Source organism: Rhinatrema bivittatum, chromosome 4, assembly GCF_901001135.1.
Source record: "Rhinatrema bivittatum chromosome 4, aRhiBiv1.1, whole genome shotgun sequence".
Classification (NCBI taxonomy): domain Eukaryota; kingdom Metazoa; phylum Chordata; class Amphibia; order Gymnophiona; family Rhinatrematidae; genus Rhinatrema; species Rhinatrema bivittatum.
In genome coordinates, this window is record NC_042618.1 from 380,245,962 (window position 1) to 380,270,855 (window position 24,894).

Sequence of the window (24,894 nt, forward strand, 5' to 3'; positions counted from 1 at the left end):
GCTTAACCAGCAAATTTATCTTCCCTATTTGAACTGACAAACAGATAAATTCATTTCTACCCATAACAAAATTTTCAGTTTCTAACATTTTAAGATGCATTGCCTTTTAAGTACATTATCAATACAAACATGTTATCCTTTTACATAACCTTTTCTTGAAAGGCTAGAGTATTCTCCATTACCCATTTACAGAATATTCATGAGCAGCTTTTGCTCTTCCTAATAATTTTCAGTGCAAGGGCTTTGGTTAACACTATGGCCTTCCCATTCATGGAAACTCACTTCCATCAAAATGAATCAATTTTTTCTCAAAGATCTTCCTCTCTAAATTCTCTCTCAAAGTCCACTGGATCAGAGACTAGACATTCTTGGGACACAAACATCTTGTATCCTCTTGGAAAATTCCACTGCTTTAGCAATAGATGCTGTTATGCTCTCATAAGGAACCTGGCACACAGTGCTATCTCCATAAAAGCTAATATGTATATGCACTTTTCTTCCATCACCGCTCTGAGATCTTGAAAGTTTTGACTTCCTCCAGACAAGTCACCTTGTCCTCTGTAGTGTTTTGCTCTGAGTGACAAACCTTAAGTCCCAGTTGATCCAAATCCTGCAAAAGCATAGGGGACTATTTTTCCTAATTGAGAGATAAGGATGCACCAAGCTAGAAGTTTTTAGTAACCTACATAAGCATATTAATGTTAAAATCAAACTGCCTAATTTGTTCCTAACAATCAGGTTTAACTTACACACCTAGTTTATTTTAAATTGTTACCGTCCTATGATGGCACACGAGTAATTTGTAATCTATACCACCCATATTTCTCTTTATCGTGCCCTTCTGTAAACCGTTGTGATGGTATTTAACTTAACAACGGTATAGAAAAATTTTTAAATAACTAAAAATAAAATAAAATGATCCAGTTGTGAAATTCCTGTAATATTAAAATTTTGTCTCTTGCCTCTACTGTGCATGAGAAGGTTATGGCTCTTAACAAGTTATCCAGATAAGAAAACAAAAATACCCTATTCCTTAAGTGTTGCTATAAAGGTGACTAGTACCTTTATGAACATCTCAGAAGCCAGTGCCAGACCACTGTACTGACAATGCAGACTGTCTGATAAAAGTGAAGTTATGGCTGGGCCATCAGCTGCTGACAGTGTGCTCCCCACCCTCGCAGGCTCGCATATGTGGTGAGCAAGATCCAGTTCGGTGGGGATAGCCTTACTCCTCTGATTAGGTGGTCTTCCTGTATCCACCATTGGAACTGATCTCGAACCTCTGCTGGTAGTTGGAGGTGAATTGAGTAGTTCTGGGACAGTGGGTTCCATTGTGACAGTAGGGAGAGCTGGAGCAGTCGCATATGGGCCCTTGCCCATGGAACGACTTCCAGGGTTGATGCCATGAGGCCGAGGACTTGAAGGTAGTCCCACACCTTGGGACGTGCATTGGACATCAATATTCGCAAGTGTTCCATCAGTTTTCCTTCTCCTTGGAGGAGGGAGGAAGACCTTGTTCTGTTTGGTGTCGAAACAGGCCCCCAGGTACTCTAGTGACTGAGATGGCTGGAGACAGCTGTTGCCCGTGTTCACGACCCACCCAAGCTCCTGCAGGCTCTTTACTTTGTAGGTGACCTGCCGACTCTCCTCCAAAGACTTTGCCCTAATCAGCCAATCATTTAGATAAGGATGTACTAGGATCCCTTCTTTCCTCAATATTGCTGCCACGACCACCATAATTTTGGTGAAGGTCCTGGGAGCAGTTGCTAGGCCGAAGGGTAGTGCCTGGAACCGGTAATGATGATCCAGTATTGCGAAGCGCAGGAAGCGCTGGTAGTCCTGATGGATTGGAATGTGGAGGTAGGCTTCGGAAAGGTCCAGGGAGGTTAGGAACTCGCCCGGTTGTACAGCCCTTATAAACAGAGCACTGGGTTTCCATGCGGAAGTGTGGTACCCTCAGATAACTGTTGACATTCTTGATATCCAAGATGGGTCGGAATGATCCTTCCTTCTTGGGGATGATAAAATAGATGGAATAGTGTCCAGTATTTTGTTGGGACGTGGGCACCTGGGTTATTGCCTTCAGGATGAGAAGTCTTGTTAGTGTGGTTTCTACTGCCAGTCTCTTGGAATGGAAGTGGTATGGTGATGTCATGAATTTGTCCGGAGGACTGCTGTGGAATTCCAGAGAGTACCCTTCTCGAATTAAGTTTAGGACCCATTTATCCGATGTTATGTCGACCCATCTTTGGTAGAAGAGGGCAAGTCGACCCTCTAGGTCTTCTTCCTGTGGATGGGTCTGCTTCTTCTCATTGTAGAGTACGGCTAGGCCCTGCCCCCGAGCCTGCTCCCCTCTTGGTGTCTCTATTCCGAAAGGACTGGGGCCTTTCGGATGGCCGAGATGCCTGGAACTGCATATTCTTGTAGGTTCTGAAGCATTGCAATCCTCTGCCCTTGACTCTTCTGGGGGAGGCACACAGATCTTCTATTCCTATCTCCCGGTAGTCGGGATACTGGAGATTCTCCCCATTTGCTGGCCAACTTCTCCAATTCGCTGCCGAACAAGAGAGATCCTCTATAGGGCATTCTCATAAGGTTCGTTTTTGATGTCTCATCTGCTGACCAATTCCTTAGCCATAGTTGTCTTCTGGCTACCACTACTGAGGCCATGCCCTTGGCTGAGCTGCGCACTAGATCTGAGGTTGCATCAGTGAGGAAGGACGCCGCGGGTTCCAGCGTTTCTCCAGACGTATGGGTATCTCTGGAGATGAGCAAACAGGAGCGTGCTACCAGTGCGCAGCAGGAAGCAATCTGCAGTGTCATTGCTATTGTGTCGAAGGCCTGCTTAAGGATGGACTCTAATCATCTGTCCTACGTGTTTGTTCAGTGTCGCTCCTCCCTCAATGGGAATCGTTTTTCGCTTGGAGACTGCACAGACCATGGCGTCAACTTTAGGGAAATGCAGGCGTTCCTTGGCTGCGGGTTCCAGGAGATATAGGGCTTATAGGGCTTCCAGGGCTCGCCCCCCCTTGAAGCTGGCCTCCGGGGTATTCCATTCCAGGTCGATAAGTTCCTGGATGGCTTCCATCATGGGAAAACAGGATGAGGCTTTACGGAGGGACACCAAGATGGGATTCTTCTTTGGTTCCGCCATAGGGTCAGTGCCCGGGATAACCCAGTGTCTTCAGAGTCTGGGAAACAAGGGCTGGTAATTCATCCTTGTGGAAGAAGCGAAGCATGGTTCGGTATGGTTCCATCCCTGGAGGGATTTCTTCTTCTTCCAAGGAGTCGCTTTCGCTCTCAGATATGTCTGGATCTGAAGTAGGGAGGCCCTTGGTTAGGCGATGCATATCTCGAGAGGTTAGAGTAGTGCCGGAAAGGTCCTGAGCTTCCAGGCGGTATTGGGCCTGGTGCACAGCAGGGGCTGGTTGTGCCTGAAGAAGGTTTGCATCCCTTTAAAGAATTCCACCCAGGAGAAGGTCCCTGGGTCCATGTTGATCCCCGGGGTGATTAGAGTAGGTACCCTGAGGTGCCCTCCTGTGGCGGCGCCGAGCTGGAGATACATAGATCCAGGGTACAATCATCAATGGTTCTAGACCCCTCTCCGGACTGTAGAGGGCAGGTTTCGGTTCCCTTTAGCTTCTTTGCACTGCTGGCACAGGAGGGGCTCCAATTCTGATTGAGCGGCTCTAATGTGACAGACTGTGCAAAGGGAGGGTCCCTTGGCTTTCTTGGTCAGTGGTGCCATGTTTGTGTGCAGGGAAAACCTCAAGGTGGCTGGCGTGTAGTTATGCGTACGGGTGCACCTAGGTGTGCACGCCTCGTGCACATGGGTTGCACGAGTAAGTTGTGCACGCGACTAGTTGTGCGCACAGCTATGCGTATGGCAAGGTTGAACGCGCGCAAGTTGGGTGCATCAGCCGGCTGACCTGCCCTGCGCGTATCGCCAGACGAGGAGGAAATATGGTGCCGCAATCCCATTTACAAAATGGCAGCCCCCTCCACCGAGGATCTTCATTTGGGTGGACCGTTGCACCAGATCGGGGCCTAGCCTAACCAGGGCTGCTTAACCCGATCGGTGCCCTTTAAACCTTGCCGGAAGAAATGTTCAGTACGGCTGTTCGAGTTCTGGAGACCTGAGACTTAGATTTAAAGGTTTCTACCTTACCTGGTCTCAGCGCTTACCGATCGCAAGCCGGGCGGTCTCAAGCTGCGGGAGGGGGGGAAGGAGGGAATACCTTCACCGCTGTGCTCGATTCTGCACCCGCTGCATTTTAGCCACCCGGCGGGGCTAAGTCCACACTGGGAACCGGCTGCCGGACCAAGGCTTACCTCTGAGGGATCTCGGAAATCACCTCAGGAACTCTCAACTGGGGGAAGGACCCTTAGGTATCACTGCAGGAGAAGCGTGGCTCGATCTTAAGGTAAATTTTCTTCTTCTTTGTTTTAAATTGTTACACTATTCTAGTGTGTGGGTTAGTGTCCGCATCTGCTGGGAGACGGAGAAATACCGAAGAGCTAAGCTTCCTGCATGGGTATATGTAGAGTGACGTCAGCTTTGAAATCTGACTCAATCTTCCATCTGCTAGCAAAGAGCACTATACCCATTGGTCCTGAGTCCATCTGGCTACACACTAGGAAATTAAAATAGGTCACCTCTTCTAATCTATTGTATCATTAATGTTCTCAGAGACTACTCCTAAATTGCCCTTGCTGATAATTGCACTCTCCTGAGATATCCCATTTCCTTGAATGAAGATTTTCTCTTTCAGGGGCCTGTGTTCAATGTTTACTTTCAGCCCACAACAAATTCTAAGATATGAGCCAAATATATTTTTACCTTCAAGAAGCAACCTCATCCAGTCTGCTTTAAAGGAAATATCTAACTATTACCTTAGCCAGAGGCTCATCCTAGCAAAGCCACCCTCCCTCATATAAACCACAGTCATAGTTGACCTTGATACAAGGTCAAAGAGATTGTTTTTGACTTGGAAAGTGGCCACCAGTGTCAGAGCCACAAGATGCCTTAAACTATGCCTTTTTCCTGCCTTATGTCTCTTTCCAGCTGCGAGGCCCATTTCATAATAGTTTTGGACATACACAAAGAAGTAAAATATGGTCCCCTTTTAATCCTCTTAAGACCATTTCCACCCACCAGTCTGTATTATCTGTCATGGACATTGTTCTCTACATAAACAGTAGTGCATCCTGTTAGCCCTGACAATGCTACACAACCTGATCAGCTTGAAAAGACATTTTGGAAGGGTTACCAAGTAGGCTGAGGGGCAAGGAATCCTCATTCTCTCTTTACAATTTATCTTAACATAAGGTGAAATGATCTTATATCTGGAAGACCTTCTTAAAATTTAATTTGTCTTCCTGTCCTGCTTGGGCTCCTTTGCCTCCAATTCCAGGATTAACAGCACAGAATGAATCCCTGATTCTAGAAACAATGAAAACATTTTAGCATCATTCTTTTCTGAGCCAGAGGGAAAATCCCAAGTATATTATGGAATAGCCTAGTGGTTAGAGCAGTGGGCTACGAAACAGGAGACTAGGGTTCGAGTCCCGCTGTAGCTCCTTGTGACCTTGGGCAAGTCACTTTACCCTCCATTGCCTCAGGTACAAACTTAGATTGTAAGCCCTCTAGGGATAGGGAAATACCTACAGTACCTGAATGTAATCCACTTTGAAGCGCTGAAAAAAGCGTGAAAAGAGGAATATAAATCTAAATAAATAAATAAAAATATAGACAGTTTCCCAATCAGTGTGCCATGGCTCGCTGGTGTGTCTTCAGGTGTGCCACAGAAAGGGCATTAATGGCTGTTGCTCAGAGCCAGCCCAGCAGCCACACCTGGGTTCTGTTCTCAGCACTTTGCAGCAACAAGACATACCAGTGGTAGCAAACGTGTAAGATTGTCTGAGAATTAGAGGAATAGTTTGAACTTTAGTCTTAAGATTTGAATTCCTCAAACGTAATGGGGATTTTAATTGTGTCCTATACTTTTACGCTGTATTATGATTATGCTTGTTTTACACTATTCATTTGTTTTGGTGTTTTCAGTCATTCATGATTATGCATGCTACTTTGCTCTCTGACCTAAACTGTGGAGGGTACGAGCTAAAACATATTTAAAATAAAATAAAAATGTGTAATCATGCATGCCTCATTCTCCTAGCTACTTCATGAACCATGAGGTGCAGTAAGTAATGGGCAGCATCAAGGGCCTGGATAGCTGGGCTACTTGTTGGTGCACACACTGCACCTTCTCATCTTCCCCCTCCTGACCTTCTTTGAGTCCTTCCAACTTCTGTCTTACTCCCAGGCTGAGTGAGACAGGGAAAGTGTGGACTGAGAATTGGATATGACTCATTCTGGGGCCGATGCAATACTTTGGCGCAGAAAGCAGAGTTGCTTACCTGTAACAGGTGTTCTCCCAGAACAGAAGGATGTAGTCCTCACATATGGGTGAAGTCACTGGATGGAGCCCTATCACGGAAAACTTTTCTGTCAAAGTTTCTAGAACTTTTGACTGGCACACTGAGCATGCCATGATCCCTCGAGCCACAGGGGTCTCCCTTCAGTCTCGTTAGTAGCAATAGGTGTGAGCGAAAAAATAAAATAATAAAAAATTTCAGACCCAACTCCTGCTGTCCTGGGAGAACACCTTTTACAGGTAAGCAACTCTGCTTTCTCCTAGGACAAGCAGGATGGTAGTCCTCACATATGGGTGATTAGCAAGCTGCAGGCTGACTCATATTTAATTGGACCAACAGCACAGGATATGTGCAACAGGCACAACAACCAGTGTGCTGTTGGGAAAAATGAGGCAGCCTCAATCACAGTAGTTGGATGTGGAAGGAATTGGGATTACACTGGAAATAAGTTCTTTAAGACAGATTGGCCAAAGGCTGAATCTTGTCACCCTTCCTTTTCCAAGCAGTAGTGCACTGCAAATGTGTAAAGAGAACTCCATGTTGCAGCTTTACAGATGTCAGCAATCGGTGCTGAACGATAGTGTGCTACTGAGGTTGCCATGGCTCTTACTGAGTGTGCCTTCACTCGTCCCTGGAGAGGAAGGCCTGCTTTGTCATAGCAGAATTTAATACAGTCTGCTAGCCAATTGGAAAGAGTTTGTTTGCCCACTGCAACTCACGGTTTGTTTTTATCAAAAGAAATAAAGAATTGGGTGGATTTTCTATCGACTGCGGTGTGGTCTAGGTAAAATGCAAGTGCACGTTTACAATCCAAGGTGTGTAAAAAACTCTTGCCTTGGTGAGAGTGAGGCCTTGGGAATAACGTGGGCAAGACTATGGACTGATTCAAGTAGAAATCAGTAACTATCTTGGGAAGAAATTTTGGGTGAGTACGAAGGACAACTCGGTCATGTAGGAACCTGGTATAGGATGAGTATGTGACAAATGCTTGCAACTCACTAATCCTTCGAGCCGATGTAATGACTACTAGGAAGAGGACTTTCCATGTAAGAAATTTTACATCGCAGGAATCTATAGGCTCAAACGGGGAGCTCATGAGCCTTGTAAGTATTACAATTAGGTCCCATTCAGTAACTGGTGGCCATAAAGGGGACTTAAGTTGTAAGAGATCCCTCATAAATCTACTCACAAGGGGTTGCGCTGTTACTGGAGCATCCCCTACTCCCTTGTGGTATGCTGAGATGGCACTCAGGTGTAGCTGCACTGGAGACTAGGGTCTAAAAGGTGCCAGAGATAGTCTAGTAAAGATGCAGTGGGGCAGGAAAAGGGGTTGATACTTTTCTATGTGTACCATGTGGCAAATCTATTCCACTTAGACCAATAGGATTTACGTGTGGAAGGCTTACGTGAAGCTACAAGCACTTGAGAGACATCAGTTGAAAGGTTGAGTGGTTGGAGGATCAAGCGTTCAACATCCAAGCTGTGAGGGACAGGGTCTGAAGGTTTGGATGGCATAACATTTATTTATTTATTTATTGGAGATTTTTTATATACCGCGGTACGTAAAGGTCTACATCACCTCGGTTTACAGAAAACAATAACATAGCACAATGCTTTACAAGTAACAAGTTATACAGTAAGAAAACAATAAATAGCAACAGGTTTTGCATACAACAGTTAATAGGAATGTGAACAATTAACTTCAACAGTAGTTGACAACTTTATACAGAAAATTAAATTTTTTTTTTTTTTTCAAGTTAGACATTGATCATCTATGGTATGCTTGTTCAAACAACCATGTTTTGAGGTTTTGTTTGAACGTTTTGTGGCAGGGTTCACAACGTAAGTCCAGTGGCATATTGTTCCATAAGTTGATCCCAGCAATAGAGAAGGAACGTTCTCTTGTGGATACGTGCTTGATGTGTTTGAGTGGATGAGCAGCTAATTTGGCTTTGTGGATATTCCTAATTGGTCACTCTCATAACTCAGAACATGCCTTGGTTCTGAGTTATGAGAGTGGACGCTGTGCCCAGGCAAATTGGTTCTCTGATCGAGAGGTCGAGAAGTATGGGAAACACTTGTCGGGGCCAATATGGGGCTATGAGTATCATTGACCCTTTGTCCCGTTACCGCTCATAGCCAAAACTCTCATGAAGCTGCATCGGGGGATATGCGTATAGGAGGCCTGAGTTCCAGGGGTGAACAAAGGGGTCCATGGCTAATTTGTCTCGCTGCCTGTGCAGGGAGCAGAATCTGTCCACTTTGTGATTCACTTTGGATGCAAAGAGGTCTATCGTTGGCTGACCCCAGCGTTGGAAGATTCTGGACGTTACCACAGGATCCAGGGACCACTCGTGGGGATGGAACTGATGGCTGAGGCGATCTGCAACTATGTTCTGTATGCCTGCCAGATAAGTGGCCTGGAGAAACATGGAATGTGTTAGGGCCCAGTCCCAGATCTGCGTGGCTTCTTGGCAGAGGAGATAAGAGCCTGTGCCTCCCTGTTTGTTCAGGTACCACATTGCAACTGTGTTGTCTGTTTGTATGAGAACAGTCTTGTGTGAAAGGCAGTCCTTGAATGCATAGAGAGCATAATGTATAGCTTGAAGCTCTAGGAAGTTGATCTGAAATGTTGCTTCAAGCTATGTCCAAGTACCTTGAGTTTGAAGATTGTTCACATGAGCTCCCCAACCTAAGATGGATGCATCTGTGGTTAAAGTTACTTGCGGAACTGGTTGCTTGTTAGCAAGTTGTTTGTGTTCGTCCACCAGAGAAGAGATAAACGTAACTGGTGGGTAATATGAATTGGAGATGACAGTGGTTGAATGGCTTGGGCCATTGAGATTTTAGAGTCCATTGTGTTATTCTTATGGCCAGTGTGGCCATAGGAGTGACGTGGACCGTGGAAGCCAAGTGTCTCAGCAACGTTAAGAATTGATGGGCTGAGGCTATTTTCTTTGTGCGCAGAGATACAGCTAGTTTGGAGAGTGTGTCTGCGTGGTCATTGAGCAGGAAGGCCTTTGTGACTGTGGTGTCCAAATCTGCTCTGATGAAAGTCAGGAGGTGAGATGGAGTCAGGTGGGAGTTTTGGTAGTTGAGAAATCCCAACGAGTGTAGCAGATGGATAGTGAGCTGGAGAGTGTCGAGAGCTCCTTGTTTGGATTGGCTCCTTATGAGCCAGTCGTCCAGGTAAGGAAAGACGTGTATGCTTTTCTTGCATAGATGGGCCGCAGCCACTGCTAGGCACTTTGTAAACACACAAGGTGCAGAGTCAAGTCCGAAAGGCAGGACCCGGTACTGAAAGTACCCACTAGGAAACGCAGGTATTTACGGTGAGGTGGGAAGATTGGAATATGAGCATAAGCATCCTTAAGATCCAGAGAACAGAGCCAATCTCCTGTTTGTATGAGGGGAAGCATGTTGCCCAGGGACACCATCCTGAATTTTTCTTGTTTTAGAAATGTGTTGAGATTCCGGAGGCCTCCTGTTTTCTTTGGAATGAGAAAATAACGGGAGTAGAACCCTCTGCCCTGCTGAGGTCGGGGGACAGGTTCCATGGCCCTGGCACCCAGAAGGGTGGATAGTTCTGACTCTAAAAGAATTGTGTGATCTTTGTGTATCCACAGTGGATGAGTCAGTGTCTACATTTTCCCATGTATCTGAGAAGGTCTCTGGTTGAGATGTTGGACAAGGGAAGAAAGTTGGCATTGTAGGACACTCTGGCACCGATGGATCCTTGGATGGCCTCGATGGATGTTGTGGTGGCATCGATGGAAGTGTCAGTGGTACAGAGGGCATCGATGGAAACTGCAGGCGTCTCGGTCCCCCTGATGGACCAGGTATCGGTTGAGGCATTGGTGAAAATGGACTGGAATCGGTGCCCTCATCATCTGAAGACCCGGGAATGGGAATCGGGTCTTTCGGAGGCTGCACAGGTTGCTTCAGTATCGGTGGACCAGGTTGTGTTGGCAGGGCACCGATCAGTGTATCCAGCCTGGTAAGCAACGGTGCGAACATCGATGGCTCCAGTGGCGGTGCCGGTATGGGGGCTGGCACCGGTGGCTGTAGTTCATGGATAGCATCGAGCACTGCCTGGCGGATAAAACCGTCCAGTTCCTCCATGAAAACTGGTGTTGATATTGCAGCTACAGGGGATGGCAGGCTAGGCGTAACTGGCTCCTCCACAGGTCCCTGTGGGGCTCAGTACCCAGCACTGATATCGGTGGGGATCGCCTTGGATGTTCCGGCGTAGAGGGTTAAGTAGCTCCTCTACCCGTGTCCTCTTCGCAAGTGGCTTGATAGCCATCGAAGCCGATGCAGTGTTGGCACCAGGCGAGGACTCCCGTCGGTGCCGGTGTTTTCTCATCGGTGCTCGGCCCGGTCTTTCCCCAGCACAGAGGCAGATGTTGTCAATGACGGACGGTCACCGCTACCTTGATATTCCCGTTGGGGTTTTATGATCAATTTTTTCTATGCCCCAGCCAGTGACGATTGGGTGGACGTTAATGGAAGCAGTTGCATTTTAAACAGGGTTCCATCTTGTCAAGGCGAGCCCGCCTACCTTTCGGAGTCATCTGGGCACATTTTGGACAAGTCGAGACGTCGTGTGCTGAACCGAGGCACAGCACAAAAATCGTGTGGGTCAGTAATCGACATGGTTCAGGGGCACTCGGGACATTTTCTGAAGCCTGTTGCCAAAATGGCAAAGGTTGAAGCCCAAAAAAACTTTGACGGCATGCGGACACCAAGAAAATGGTGGGAGCGGTACCGACCGGGAACAGTGATTTTACTCACCGAATGAAGGAAAATATATCCTGATGGGAGACCCCTATGAGGGAATATTTTTCTGGAGGAAATATTAAGCTTTTTCCGTGAGGAAAATTGTGTGAGAAGTCTCACAGAGCTCCAAACTGCAAGGCAAACTGCAACGTGGAAAAAAAAGAGACTGAAGGGAGCCCCTTGTGGCTCGAAGGATCATGGCAGGCTGGGTATGCTCAGTGTGCCAGTCAAAAGTTCTAGAAACTTTGACAGAAAAGTTTTCCATGATAAGGCTCCGTCCAGTGACATCACCTATACGTGAGGACTACCATCCTGCTTGTCCTAGGAGAAAGCGGGCACTGAACAGTCAGTGCCGCTTTCTTAAGGCACCACCAGGTGCCTCCCTGGGGGCGCCCTGCAATATTTAAAATAGGGGGTTAGCAAGGAGAGCCAGAGTGCACAAGAGAGTTCAGGCAACGGACGCTTCTCAATTGAGCGTCCGTTTCTTGCACCCGACTGCCAGGGGTTTTTTGGGTTTTTTTTACTTTTTGTTTGAAATTTGTTTACTTTTTCCTCCTACTTAATATCGCAATGATATTAGGAAGGAGGCAGTACAGAAAAGCAGCTTTTTCTTTTTTTATTGCTGTTATTCAATCACTGATACAAACAGTAACAATAATTACAGATCATCATATAAACAGTATTTTTCATAAGTCAGAGTTCCCCCCCCCCCCCCCCCGATCATGCTATTTAGCAATCAGTTAGTAGTAATGTATCAGGATAAATAACAGGACTATAAGGGAATACCAAACAGTCCAAGTCCGCTAAGATGACTAAGAATGTTAAGTAGGCAAATAAAATGACAAGTGTCTCCATGAGATATATGGGTTCCAAATATGAGAAAATTTGTCGAGATGATGGTATTTAATAGCAGTCAAATGATAAAAAGAGTACAAGCCCTGTCAAGACGATCCAGCAGTTCAGAAGATGTCAGGGGCCTCTTCCAGTTCGCAGCTATTTCCATTTTAGCAGCTGTACAATCTTGTTGAATGAGACTTTGATTGTGCGGTGGTATTGTATCAAAAACATAAAGAAGTGCCTGTTCCTTAGTGAGATGAGTCGTAGAGGTAAGTATCTCTGTCAAAATCCCGGAAACATACTGCCAGAACGTTTGGATGAAAGTACAGTCCCACCATAAGTGTAGATACGTGCCCAGCTGGTGACAGTTTCTCCAGCAGTGAGGATAGTTAGAGGCGCAAAAAATGGTGTAAACGGGTAGGAGTTAGATGCCATCTACAAAGTAGTTTGTAATTAGCTTCTATAATCCGAGCTGATATGGAACCTTGTAAGAGACATACAAACATGGACTCCCATTCTTCCTCAGAGAGCGATTTACCCAGATCATGCTCCCAGGCCACAAGATGTGTGGGTTTAATTGACGGGCGAGCTATCAGTAGCTGATAGATTTTTGAAACCAGACCTTTAGACGAGTCCGGGTGGGTACAATATCCCTCAAATAAGGATCGCTTATGAGACAGGAGGTTTCGTGAGTGCAGCTTATGGACAAAGTGCTGTAGGTGCATATATGGCAGAAACTCTGCTGCAGTAAACCTGTAATCCTTCTGGAGCGTATTGAAGGAAACAAAGGATCCTTGAGAGTAAAGATGAGAGATTTGAGTAATACCCTGAGATTTCCAAGGAAGATAAGCAGATTTGGGGAGGCCAGGTGGAAATGTCTGATTTGTAAAATAGAGAAGATTGATGATAGTCGTCCGCCTCTCCCACCAGTGGACGTTTCCATGAGCGCCTTACGTTGAGAATGTGCCAGGTGCATGGGGACATGGTGGATGTCTGTCCCCAGGTATAGCTCAGTTGCCATGGTAGAGCCGCAAGAGGCATATCTGGCAGGTAACTTTGTTCTATCGATGTCCATGATTTAACATCTTTAGTTCTGTGCCAGTCAATGATGGATCGAATCTGTGCAGCTGCATAATACCAAGTGAGGTTAGGAAGTCCTAAGCCACCATGTACTTTAGGTTGAAAAAGAGTCACTCTAGCTACCCTAGGAGGTCTGCATCTCCACAGAAAGTGGAGTAGCTTCTTCTGCCACATTTTTAGTATTACATTACTAACAGGAATAGGCAAGCTTTGAAAAAGGTACAATAATCGAGGAAGAACATTTATTTTCAATGTTGCCAAGCAGCCCAGCCAGGTTAAGGGTAGAGAATTCCACCTGATTAAGTCCTGATCAATATTCTGGGCTAGGGGAGAATAATTAAGATGAAACAAATCAGAGATCTGTTTTCCAAGATACACCCCCAGGTACTTAAGCTTCGTTGGCACCCATTTGAAGGGGTGTGAGGACTGAAGTTGAGAAACCACTAGGGGCGGACAAGAGACATTTAAAATCTCTGACATCCCAGTTGATTTTAAAACCAGACATTGCTATAGTGGGCAAGCTCCCTTTCAATCTCTTGTAGAGAAGTGAGGGGGTGACTAACTGTAAACAGAATATCATCCGCAAACAACGATAATTTATATTGCTGAGAGCGGAGGGAAAAACCTGATATTTTGGAATGGTTGCGTATATGAATGGCTAGAGGTTCAAGGAAGATAGCGAAAAGAAGTGGGGAAGTGGACACCCCTGTCTAATTCCTCGTTGAATCTGGAAGGGAGGTGAGTATTGGCCATTTATTTTTAGGCAGGCTGTAGGAGAATTGTATAGTGCTTGTAGCCAATTTTGAAAAGGGGTCCCAAAATCCATAATAGTGAGGGTGCGAAAAAGAAAAGGCCAATGGACCATATCGAAGGCCTTTTCAGCATCTACTGCTAGAAGATGATCCAATGATTGTTGGTTAATGCCCCAAAGGATGTTGGTGATCTTCCGCACATTGTCACTAGCCATGTGGCCTGGAATAAAGCCCGCTTGGTCATGGTGAATAATTTGAGTTATAAAGCAATTTAACCTGTCTGCTAAAATTTTGGCCAATAGCATAAGATCTAGATTAATCAATGATATGGACCGACAGGATGCGCAAAGAGCCGGATCTCTGCCTGGTTTGGCAATAATAGTGATGCCTGCTTTGTTCGAGTCCGGTAATAGTAAGCCCCTTTATGTAGGAAATTAAAGTGGTTTTGGAGATGAGAAACCATAAATGGCCCAAAGGTTTTATAAAATTTTGCCGTAAGGCCATCAGGTCCTGGAGCTTTGCCCACTTTAACAGTTTTGATGGCCAATAGGATCTCTGTGGTTGTGATTTCTGCGTTTAGTATGTTTCCTGAGAGATGTGGTAGATCAGCAGATTGAAGATATCTCTCTATCTCTGAAATGTGAATGTGTGATTCAGCCGTATATAGTTTTTGATAAAATTTTAGGAATTGTTGTCTTATGGCTGAATTAGAAACTATTTGGCCCTGTTCGTTTTTTATCTTGAGAATATGGTTTTGGAAAGTGAGCTTTTTCAGTTGATGTGCCTTGTTTCCCCCTTCAAAGTAGGTTTGATGAGTTCTGTTGAGAAGATGTGTTTGATCAGTCTCCAATTGGCGTAAATCCTCCCTGGCGTTTGTTAATTTGGCCAATACTGCCTTAGAACCCAATTTAATATGTTGAGAGGCGAGTATTGAAATTTGATCTTTGAGAGTAGAACAGGCTGCATCTTTTAGGCGTTTAATAAAAGAGGAGCTGGAAATGAAATGTCCCTGTATAAAAGACTTAAAACAATCCCACACTAGTAGCGGCGACTCTACGGATGTAGCATTATCATGGAAAAATTCCCGAATTATCTTGGAGGTAGACTGGATGAAAGATCTTGGAGAAGTGAGTCGTTAAGCCTCCAAAATCGGCTGCCTTGATTGCCTCCGGTGAGATGTAATGATAAGGAAACAGGGGCATGATCTGACCATGTAATGATGCCCACCTCTGCGGTGTGTACAGAATGATATAGTGATTTATCTACCATGAAATAATCTATGCGGGAATATGAGTTATGGGCCTGGGAATAAAAGGAATAGGAGCGCGAGTGAGGATATTTCACCCGCCATGAGTCTACCAAGTTATGGGCTGCAAGTAACTCCTTAAGGGCTCTGGTGTGGGTCATTGCAGTGTGTGAGTGTCCTTTAGAAGTATCTGAATGTGGAGGGAGCACTACATTGAAGTCCCCTCCCACAATCAATTTATCAGAGGAGTGCTGGACTAGAAGGTGGTGGATTTGTTTAAAAATGCAGCCTGATCTTTGTTAGGAGCATAAATATTAAGAAGGGTAAGTTTGGAGTCATTTATCATAATACATAGCAATAAGTATCGACCCATGGGGTCCTTAATACGAGTACATTAAAAAACTAAATGAGAAGCAAAAAGGATACCCAACCCCACATATTTAGCCAGTTTGTTATTTGCTGTATAGTATTGATTAGTATATTTAGAAGACTTCATAAGGCTAGCATGTCTGCTTGAGAGATGTGTCTCCTGTATAAATACTATGTCGGGGATGATGCTCCTAATTCTTTATAGAAAAAGGATCATTTTGGTGGTGAATTTAAACCTTTAGCATTAACTGAGAGAAGTTTTAAATCCGTCATTGCTGAGGTTGTTCAGGGAGAGCTACAAACAAGAAAAGCCCTCACACTCGATGTTCAGGATCCCCAAGCAGGGCCCACCCCCACCTTCAATAAGTTTAGACATTTATTGGTATAGAGAAGTATGTATAGAGGCTTATGGCAGCTTCATGGAGACTTGACAGAGTCATGCTTAGCCAGAGAAAAGGAATGCAATGTACGACAAAGATTAATCAGATATATCCTGTATCCCATTTTGAGAGCATGGTTCCCCTGGGGAGTTATTGTATCCCCTACAATGGGTAGTGTGCCTACGAAACCCTCCATGTAGGCTTTCACCATGGCCTATAGGGGGGGTGTGTGAGTGACACTTGCAGGAGGTGAGTCTCACTCCCTTCTCCCATTTGTAAGTATCTCAGTTTAGAACTTAGTATTCAACCAACATGAAAACATTGAGCTATATATGAATGTGAACATTAAAAATTTGAAAAATGTATAGAAAAACAACTAGAATGTTTTACAGCGCAACTGAACCAGTTCTTGGTACACAAGTTATTAGTAAGAATAGTCTCCACTATTGCCCAAGATGGAGATCTGTTATAGTTCAGGCAGGGCTTTGGCTGCTTGCAAAGCTGCCAGATTGACGACACAGTCTACTATTTTTTATCCACACGCTGCCAGGTGGGGAATGGAAGTTGGGGGGCTGACCCCCTGGGAATAGATGCCGCTTCTTGTGAGCCAGTAAAGCCACATTTGGTGAGTGTTGGCAGCACTTCAGAGGGAGATAGAGCCTTATAGGTTGTGCACTCCAGCATAAAAGAGATTCCAAAAGGGTGTAGCCACCTATACTTAATATTTTTTTGTACGGAGAAACGTGGTTATTTCTCTAAAAGACTGTCTGCTCTGCAGGGTAGTGGTTGATAAATCTGGGAAAATGGCGATGTTGTTTCCTTCCCAGATCCATACATTTTATTTAAAATTTATTTTTTTATTTAAAAGTGTTTGTATACCGTCTTTACAAACAGTGTTTAATCAAAACGGTTTACATAACTAAATAAAAAACAAATGTAAATAAAGATTTAAATTTAAAAGAACATAAAGATTATCAAATTATAAAAGCTCAAAATTACAAAAATATATAATAAAAATAAAAATCTAAAACAATGAATAGTTAACATAAAAAATAAATCAATATATAATAATGTTGTGCCCTGTGTGATGGAGAAGTAGTTATGTTATTTAGTGTGTGATATATGGAAAGCAGATTGAAATAAATGTGTTTTTAGGGATTTTTTGAAGTGTTTGGAGTTGGATATGGATCTTAAAGAGTCTGGTAATGCGTTCCATAAGATTGGTCCAATGACAGAGAATGATCTTTTTCTGGTGATGTCAAGACGGGCCTGTCGTGGTGATGGGATGTCTAAGAGGTTTTTGCGCTCTGGCCGCAGTGGCTACCATTTCTTTTCTGGTATAATCATTAAAACAAACGATTATGTCCCTGTTTCCTGTGGTCTCGGTCTCTGGAAACCCCCTAAACCTAAGATTACTTCGACGAGAGCGGTTTTAGAGGTCAGCCAGCAAGCTGGCCGATACAATGCAGTGCGCTCCGGTTGAGCACACTGTTAACGCACGCGTCCAACAGTGTCCCTAGCGCCTCTTTTTACCGCGGACCCTGATTTAAATACTGAATCGCCCGCTCTCCCGCAAATTTTACTGTATCTGCCTGTTAGGTACTAGCTGAGATGTCTCAACCCGCAAGGCTTCATATGCACTAGTGTTAGCAGTTGTTTGTTCTGCCTGGCTATCTATGCGCCCATCTAGTTTGTGTTCACGGTGCCCCATATAGGTCAGTTCCTCCCGCATCTTGTCTATGTGGGTCAGAAGCTCTTGTCAGTAGGATTTGATATTGGCGTGTAAATTAGAGAACCATTCTCGAAATTCTGCCCGGGACGGGTGGTCGGACTCCAGTACGCATGGTTGCTCGGCGCCTGGTGTTAGGACATTGGGGCTTGAAGCCCACGAATCGCCGCCATCTTGGATCTCAGCCTCGCCATCGCTAAGGCTATCGGGGGCGCATTTCCCTTCTTTAGTGAAAAAGAATCTGTGAAAATCAAGTTTTTCTTTTTTAGTTGCCATGCCGGGGTACTTATCTGTATTCCCCAGAAGATGAGTGCGCGATTTGGTGCGCTTGGTAAGTGGATGGTTGTTGATTAATTGGGAGTTGGAGGAAGCTCAAGAATTAAGCGGCCATCTCTGCTCGTGACATCGCGGGCCCCCCAGAAAAGCAGTTTTTCCTGCTTTTCTGTACTGGTTTAAGGAGCACTCAGCAATTAACGCCTGCTCCAGACAGGCATTAATTTCTGATCGCTAAATGTGCATCCTAGACGAATAAGGGGATTAATTAGCACCTATACAACCCGCGTCCAACTGCAGGTTATATAGTGCGCTCGGCTGAGCACACTGTATTGCATCGGCCCCTCAGTTATGGGAGCAGCAATAACAGAGGAGCTCTGGCAGCCACATGTAGCAGCAATTAATTGAGCCAGCTACCGACATCACACAGACTACTCCATTTTCCTTTGTATAAAAATAAAAGGAACAGGACCACTGCAATAAACTCAGCCATCTTTCCCCCTTTATTTTAAAATTTGGAATGTCTTTTTTTTGTCTATAGAGTCCCAGACATGTTCACATTGCCTACAACATGGAACTTGGTGTGCCACACAATATTTCTGTTAATGTATGTGTGCTTTGGGCTTGAAAAAGTTGGGAAACACTGCTATAAATCATACTAGATAGAGAAGATTCAAGAACATCAACAGGGGACTATTAGAATCTAGCACCACTTCTGCATGGGAAAATAACCTTTTGGAATTGGAACCTTTTTGAAAAAGATCAGGATTTGTCTTGAAATGTTCACTGAGTCCATCCAAAACAAAGGGGGTCCAAGACTTCTCTCAATGTCACCCTTCCACCCTGATTGATCTCCATCTGCATCCCCCCACCCCCCCAACATCCAGGGGTATCTCCTCACTTTCAAGATATGCTTAATAGACTAGGCATGTTGATTCTGTATTAGTTGGATACATCCTTTTCACACAGTTTGGCCAGGGACAACCCTAATACTTTTTATGCTATCTGATCTCTTTTCCATGAAGGATAAAAGGGCTCAAGATGTTGGCTGTTACTTGCCCTCAAGGCCAGTATCTGAAAACATTTCTTCCTTCCCACAGGCAAGACTATCTTTCATAAGGGAGAACCTGGAAACATCCAGCTAACTTGTGCTATTTTAGGCCCAGAGTTTCAGCTCACAACACTGATATTCCCATGATCATAAGAAACCCAGGAACCAAAGTGGCTATAGTCAGATTTGGGTCTGGGACTTCAATCCTACAGTCCTCTTAAGCTCAGTCTGTCAGACATCTATAATTTTATTTAAAACTGCCATATCACTTAAAAATTGCTCAAGGCAAGTTTACAACAAACAGATTAAATAAAATAAATACACAATTTATATAATTTAAAAAATTTCTTTACAATACACACCTATAATTTGCTTCAGAAAAGGTCAAATTCCTACAAACTGAGCAAATCAACCACACACTGCAGAACAAAAGGCCTGTTCACATGCAGAAGAATCCTGCTTCTTTATACCAAGAAGACTGACAGATAAGCAGCAGAAAGAATACTTGGAGCAACAAGAACTCTTAAGACTGGTGCTGGTCTGCCATGTAGCAGATTAAATTGTAACCTATATGGATCACACTGGCAGATACATGATAGAAAGGCAGTTTACCATATTCAGTACATCTTATGGAACAACTTGCTACTCTTCCATTAACTGACCTGACTTTAAATACAGTCTAGAAACAAATATTTTTTGAAGAGTAGTGCAACAAGTCCTAAGATTCTTCTGCATGCCAGCTTTAGCTACATTCTTCACCATGGTCCTTTAAATCAGTATGTGTTGAGATCCAACTAGCTATTATAGAAATGTTGAACAGCATCTCTTTTAAGTAACAGTATTAGCACATCAATAGAGATTATATTAGAACAATATGCAAATTACGTTTGGGTAAAATTTGGATTACAAGAGACTAGCAAATATCAAACATTACTCAAAACTTGAGTATCACTGTTTTTTTTAGCCCATGTCTATGTATCGCTCAGTGACTAGGCAGAGCAGAAAAGTACCTAGATAATTTTCAAATCGGGTTAATCCAATAAATCTGTGCAGAAAACGGGCACTCCGTGTTGAGCGCCCACTTTCCTAATGTGCACCCAGTCACCTCTCCTGAGCGCACGATCGAATATTTAAATGAGGGGTCTCGCTAAAAAGGAGATGCGCTCCTAGCATCTCCTTGGCAGCGGGCACCCAGGAGTGGTTAGGAAAAGGGATGCTCGTTAACTGAGCATCCCTTTTCCTAACCTGACTGCCGGCACACTTCATTTTCATTTTTAACATTCTTGTCCTTTTTGTTCTTCCAACTTAATATTGCCACAGTATTAAGTCAAAGTAGTATTTTCTGCTTTTCTGTAAACATTTTGGGCTGGTCAGAAATTAAACACCTGCACGTCCAACATCCGCTTCCAATCATGGGTTAAACAGTGCGCTCAGCTGAGCCACTCTATTGCATCAGCCTGACTATGAGTTCCAACATGAGGCTAGGCTCTGGGTCCTTAACAAGGTATTGCTTCAGATAAGAAATGAGGCCTAAAGAAACAAATGCAGAAAAGAGGGTGCCAATAATTGAAAGAGAAGTTTTTACTGATTCTGTGTTAAACCAGGATAAAACTCAAACAAAAATAGAGCCTTCTAATTGCACCAACATATGCTATATCCTGTGTCCATGTTTGAGCAGCTTGCCCCATTGTCATGTTCTACAGCAGAGCTCCATGTTAATATTTTTTTGGAGAAAATTTGCTGTTTGACTCTAAAATTCTAACATTTTACTGTCCTACACCGAGGAACACAATATGGAAACATGAAAAAAAAAAATCTTACCTGTAATTGGAATCAGTTTCCAGTGCATTTCAGCATCCCCTAAATGATTTGAGCTAGAATACTGTCTACGGTACGCATGTTCAATGGGTGTGCTACGACAGGGACTATAACCATCAAAGCTACTAACACTTTCAGTGTTTGGATCCTTAAAAAAAAAAAAAAAAAGTTTTTGATTAGGAATTTTATAGTAATTACAAAAACCACTAGACATTCTTATCTTCAGTAAGTTTGTGCTTAAAACAACTTATTCTGATGAAGCAAACATGGTGATAGAAAGAGACTATATGGCCCATCTATCTAATCAGCTCATCTGCCCAAATGCATTTCAAGTTGTTTTTTTTAAATTAGAAAATACATCAAGAAGAAAATGTTAGCACTGCCACCCCATCAAAAGATCTACTTACAAATTAATCACAAGTCATCTAAACAACAACAAAAAAAAAAAAGCGCTCTTTTCAAATCATTTTCCCATTTTAGTAAAGCAGAGTTGCTTACCTGTAACAGGTATTCTCAGAGGACAGCAGGATGTTAGTCTTCACACATGGACGACATCAGATGGAGCCCCGACACACAAAACGTATGTCAAGGTTTCTAGAACTTTTGACTTGCACACTGAGCATGCCCAGCATTCCCTATACCACAAGTTCAAACAGGGTCCCTTCTTCAGTCTTAACACACAGAATTAGATATAAATCAAAATTAGGAGAAACCCAACTCCAGGGGGTAGGTGGGGTGCTGTCCTCAGAACGCCTGTTACAGGTAAGCAACTCTGCTTTCTGAGAATAAGTAGGATGGTAGCCCTCACATATGGGTGAATCACTAGCTACAGGCTGCTCCCCAAAATAAAAGGGGACCAACAGATACCCAACAAGGTAACAAGGGCACAACAATTGTGCTATTGGTAACAAGAGGAGTCTGAACCCAAATAATGGGCCCTAGGTGGGTTCTACACCTCAAACAGATTCTGAAGGACAGATTGGCCAAAGTGAGATGTGAATGTGTGGAGCGAACTCCACGTCACAGCCTTGCAGATCTCCTACATGGGAACTGCTCGCAAGTGGGCCACCAATGCTGCCATGCCTCTAACAGAATAAGCCTTGACATGACGCCCAAAATAGAGTCCCGCCTGGGCATAACAGGAGGAGATGCAATCTGCTAGCCAACTGGATAGTGTCTGTTTGGCATCAGCAATGCCCAACCTATTCCTATCAAAAGAAATTAAAAAAAATGTGGGTGGACTGTCTATGGGCTTTTGTCTGCTCCAGCTAGAAGGCTAAGGCTCGCTTGCAGTTCAAACTTTTCGGTGTTCATTCATTTTGGTGTGAATGGGGCCTGGGAAAGAATGTTGGCAGGACGACGGACTGGTTAAGATTAAAGTCCATCACCACCTTAGGCAAGAACTTAGGGTGTGTATGTATGCAAGACCACCCTATCATGATAAAACAGCATGTGAATAAGTCACTAAGGCCTAGAGCTTGCTGACCGTGCGTGCTGAGGTGTCACAAAAAATACAACCTTCCAGGTCATAGGTGTGCAGCAGCTCAAAAGGAGCTTTCATCAGCTGAGCTAACACCACGTTAAGGTCCCAAGACACAGCAGGCAGCCTTAGGGGAGGCTTCAACTGAAGCAGGTCCCGCATGAACTGTACAACTATAAAATGTACAGAGAGGTGTGGTGTGCGCCAATTCCACAGAGATGGACTAACGGAGCTGATTTTTAAGCCAGCTTCCAATAGGTGTAGAAGTTAATCAAGCAGTTTTTGTGTGGGCAAGAGAACGGATCTAGGGACTTCTACTCACACCACATGGAAAACCTCCTCCACTTCAGTCCATAGGACTTTCTAGTGGTAAGCTTTCTGGAAGCCACCAGGACCCAAGACACCTCCCGAGAGATCGAGTGGTTGCAGAATTAATCTCTCAACATCCAGGCTAGGAGCGACAGAGCCTGGAGATTGGGATGTCACAACCTGCCTCTATCTTGCGTGATGAGATCTGAGGAAGTTCCCAGACAGATCAGTGTCCAGATGGACAACTCCTGTAGGAGTGAAAACCAGACTTGTCTCAGCCAATAAGGGCTATGAGGATCATAGTCCTTGTCCTCGCGAATCTTCAAGGATACGCCTACAGAAGACTCTTTCCGCAATGACAGGCAAGGGCGTCAGAGGCCGGTTTGGTGTCTGACTCCCGGGTCCAGGAACCACTCATGGGTCTAAAGGCACAACTCAGTCTTTCCGCTACCACGTTCTCTGTCCTGGCAGGTACATGGCCCTGAGCACCACACTATGGAAAGGTGCCAATGACCAGATATGGATTGCTTCCTGACATAGGGGGTACGATACCATACCACACTGCTTGCTGACATATCACATAGCTTCCCAGTTGTCAGTTTGGATCAGGATAACTGTTGGACAGCCAATCTCTGAAAGCCCATAGCAAGTACTTGACAACAGCTTTCCTGAGCAGACCAGAGACCCTGGGTGCAGAGCCCATCTACATGAGCTCCTCAGCCCAGGGTAGATGAATCTGTGGTTAGGACAATTTGGGTGGGAAGACTTTGAAAAGAGATCCCCTGCTCCAGATCAGAAAGTAACCGCCACCAGGACAAGGAGTCCCAGAGTGGCAGGGTGACTCAGGTGTTCCAGAGAAACAGATTGTTAAGAAGTGGCAGTTTAAATCTCGACCTTCAGGCCATCATGCCACTATTAGCTTGACCTTCGTTGACAAGGATGGGGAGACAGAACTGGAGCTGGAAGGAAAGGTGACCCTGCCAGGGAGGAAGAGCAGACTAAGGAAGGCTGGCAGCGATACTATTTCGATGCAATTAAACTGACATTTGAGTATGGTGCACGGTTATTTTAATACCTACCACTTAATTGGTGGCAAGTCACGCAGAGCCTACATGGAGGTTCTGCATGGCTTGCCACCACTGCAACCTTAGGGTCCATTGGGCTCTGCGCATGTATAATCATGCCAAGGAAGTGACATGGACTGTTGTGGCCATATGAACCAAAAGCCTCAACATGTGCCAGGCTGATACCTGCTGGCTTTGCTGAATCTCTGCCGCGATGGTCTTCATCATGATGGCTCTTTGACGAGGCAGGAAGGCCTTGGCTGTGCCTTGCATGACTCCTATGAAGTCCAGTTGAGGTGATGGGCCGAGATAGGACTTTGGGTAGTTGATGACGAACCCTAGTGACTCCAACACCCGGATGGTCAAGTGCATGGACCCAACAGTCCCTGTCTGGCTGGTCAAGAGCACATCTCAATCATACAGATAAAGGAACGCATGCACCCCCAAACCTGCAGAGGTGCGCCCCCACTACAGCGAGGCATTTTATGAATACTTGTTGGGCTGATGCTAGTCCAAAACGGCAACACCCAGTACTGGAGGTGCCGTTTTCCCCATCACAAATTGGAAATAATTCTTGTGACTAGGGAAGATCTTGATTTGAGTGTGTGTGTCCTTTAGATCGAAGTAGCAAAGCCAGTCCCCTTTTTGTAAAAGGGGGGGGGGATCAAGATGCCCAGGGAAACCACCTTGAACTTTTCTTTTTTGAGAAATTTGTTCAAGGCCCTTAGATCTAGGATGGGATGGAGTCCTCCTGTTTTCTTCAGAATCAGGAAGTACCTGGAGTAAAATTCCCCCTCTCTTTTCCCTGGTGAGACAGGGTCAACCGCTCTGGCTATTAAGAAGGAGGACAGCTCAGTTAACAGTACCTCCCTGATGCGCTACTGACCCCCAAATTGTGCTCATAGGGTAATTTGGCGGGACACCCATTAGGTTCAATTGGTACCCTTGACGGACAATGGAAAGAACCCATGCTGGAGAAGCTCAGTGTACTCATTGGTGTTACCAACCCAGCTGGTGTCAGTTCCCAGTTTATACTGGGCCATTGGTTTGCAAAGAACCTCAGTCTGCCCCCGATCAGAGGGTCAAACATCCCAAGTACTGGTGACTGGCCTTCGCCCCTTAAAACCCAATCAAAACCTCACCCTTTGAGTGGAGTTAAATTGAAGCACCGGCTGCGGCTTGAGGGGATCTTTGCTGCTGGGATGGTGGCAGGAGCCCTGGTGCTGATGACAGGAGCAAGGGGGCAGAGGATAGTACTTCCTCTTGTGAAAGACTTCCTCTGCACCGAT

The 24,894-nt window shown here is 44.8% G+C and overlaps 1 protein-coding gene across 3 annotated transcripts in view; it reads right to left on the minus strand.

Annotated features, from left to right (window-relative positions):
- The window catches only part of TASOR (transcription activation suppressor), a 387,184-nt gene that overhangs the window by 131,390 nt on the left and 230,900 nt on the right, over positions 1-24,894 (minus strand). For all 3 annotated transcript variants that reach the window (XM_029600919.1, XM_029600917.1, XM_029600918.1), the window contains one exon: positions 20,756-20,900. In XM_029600919.1, coding sequence (XP_029456779.1) covers positions 20,756-20,900 — 145 coding nt within the window. The remainder of the gene's footprint in view (positions 1-20,755; positions 20,901-24,894) is intronic.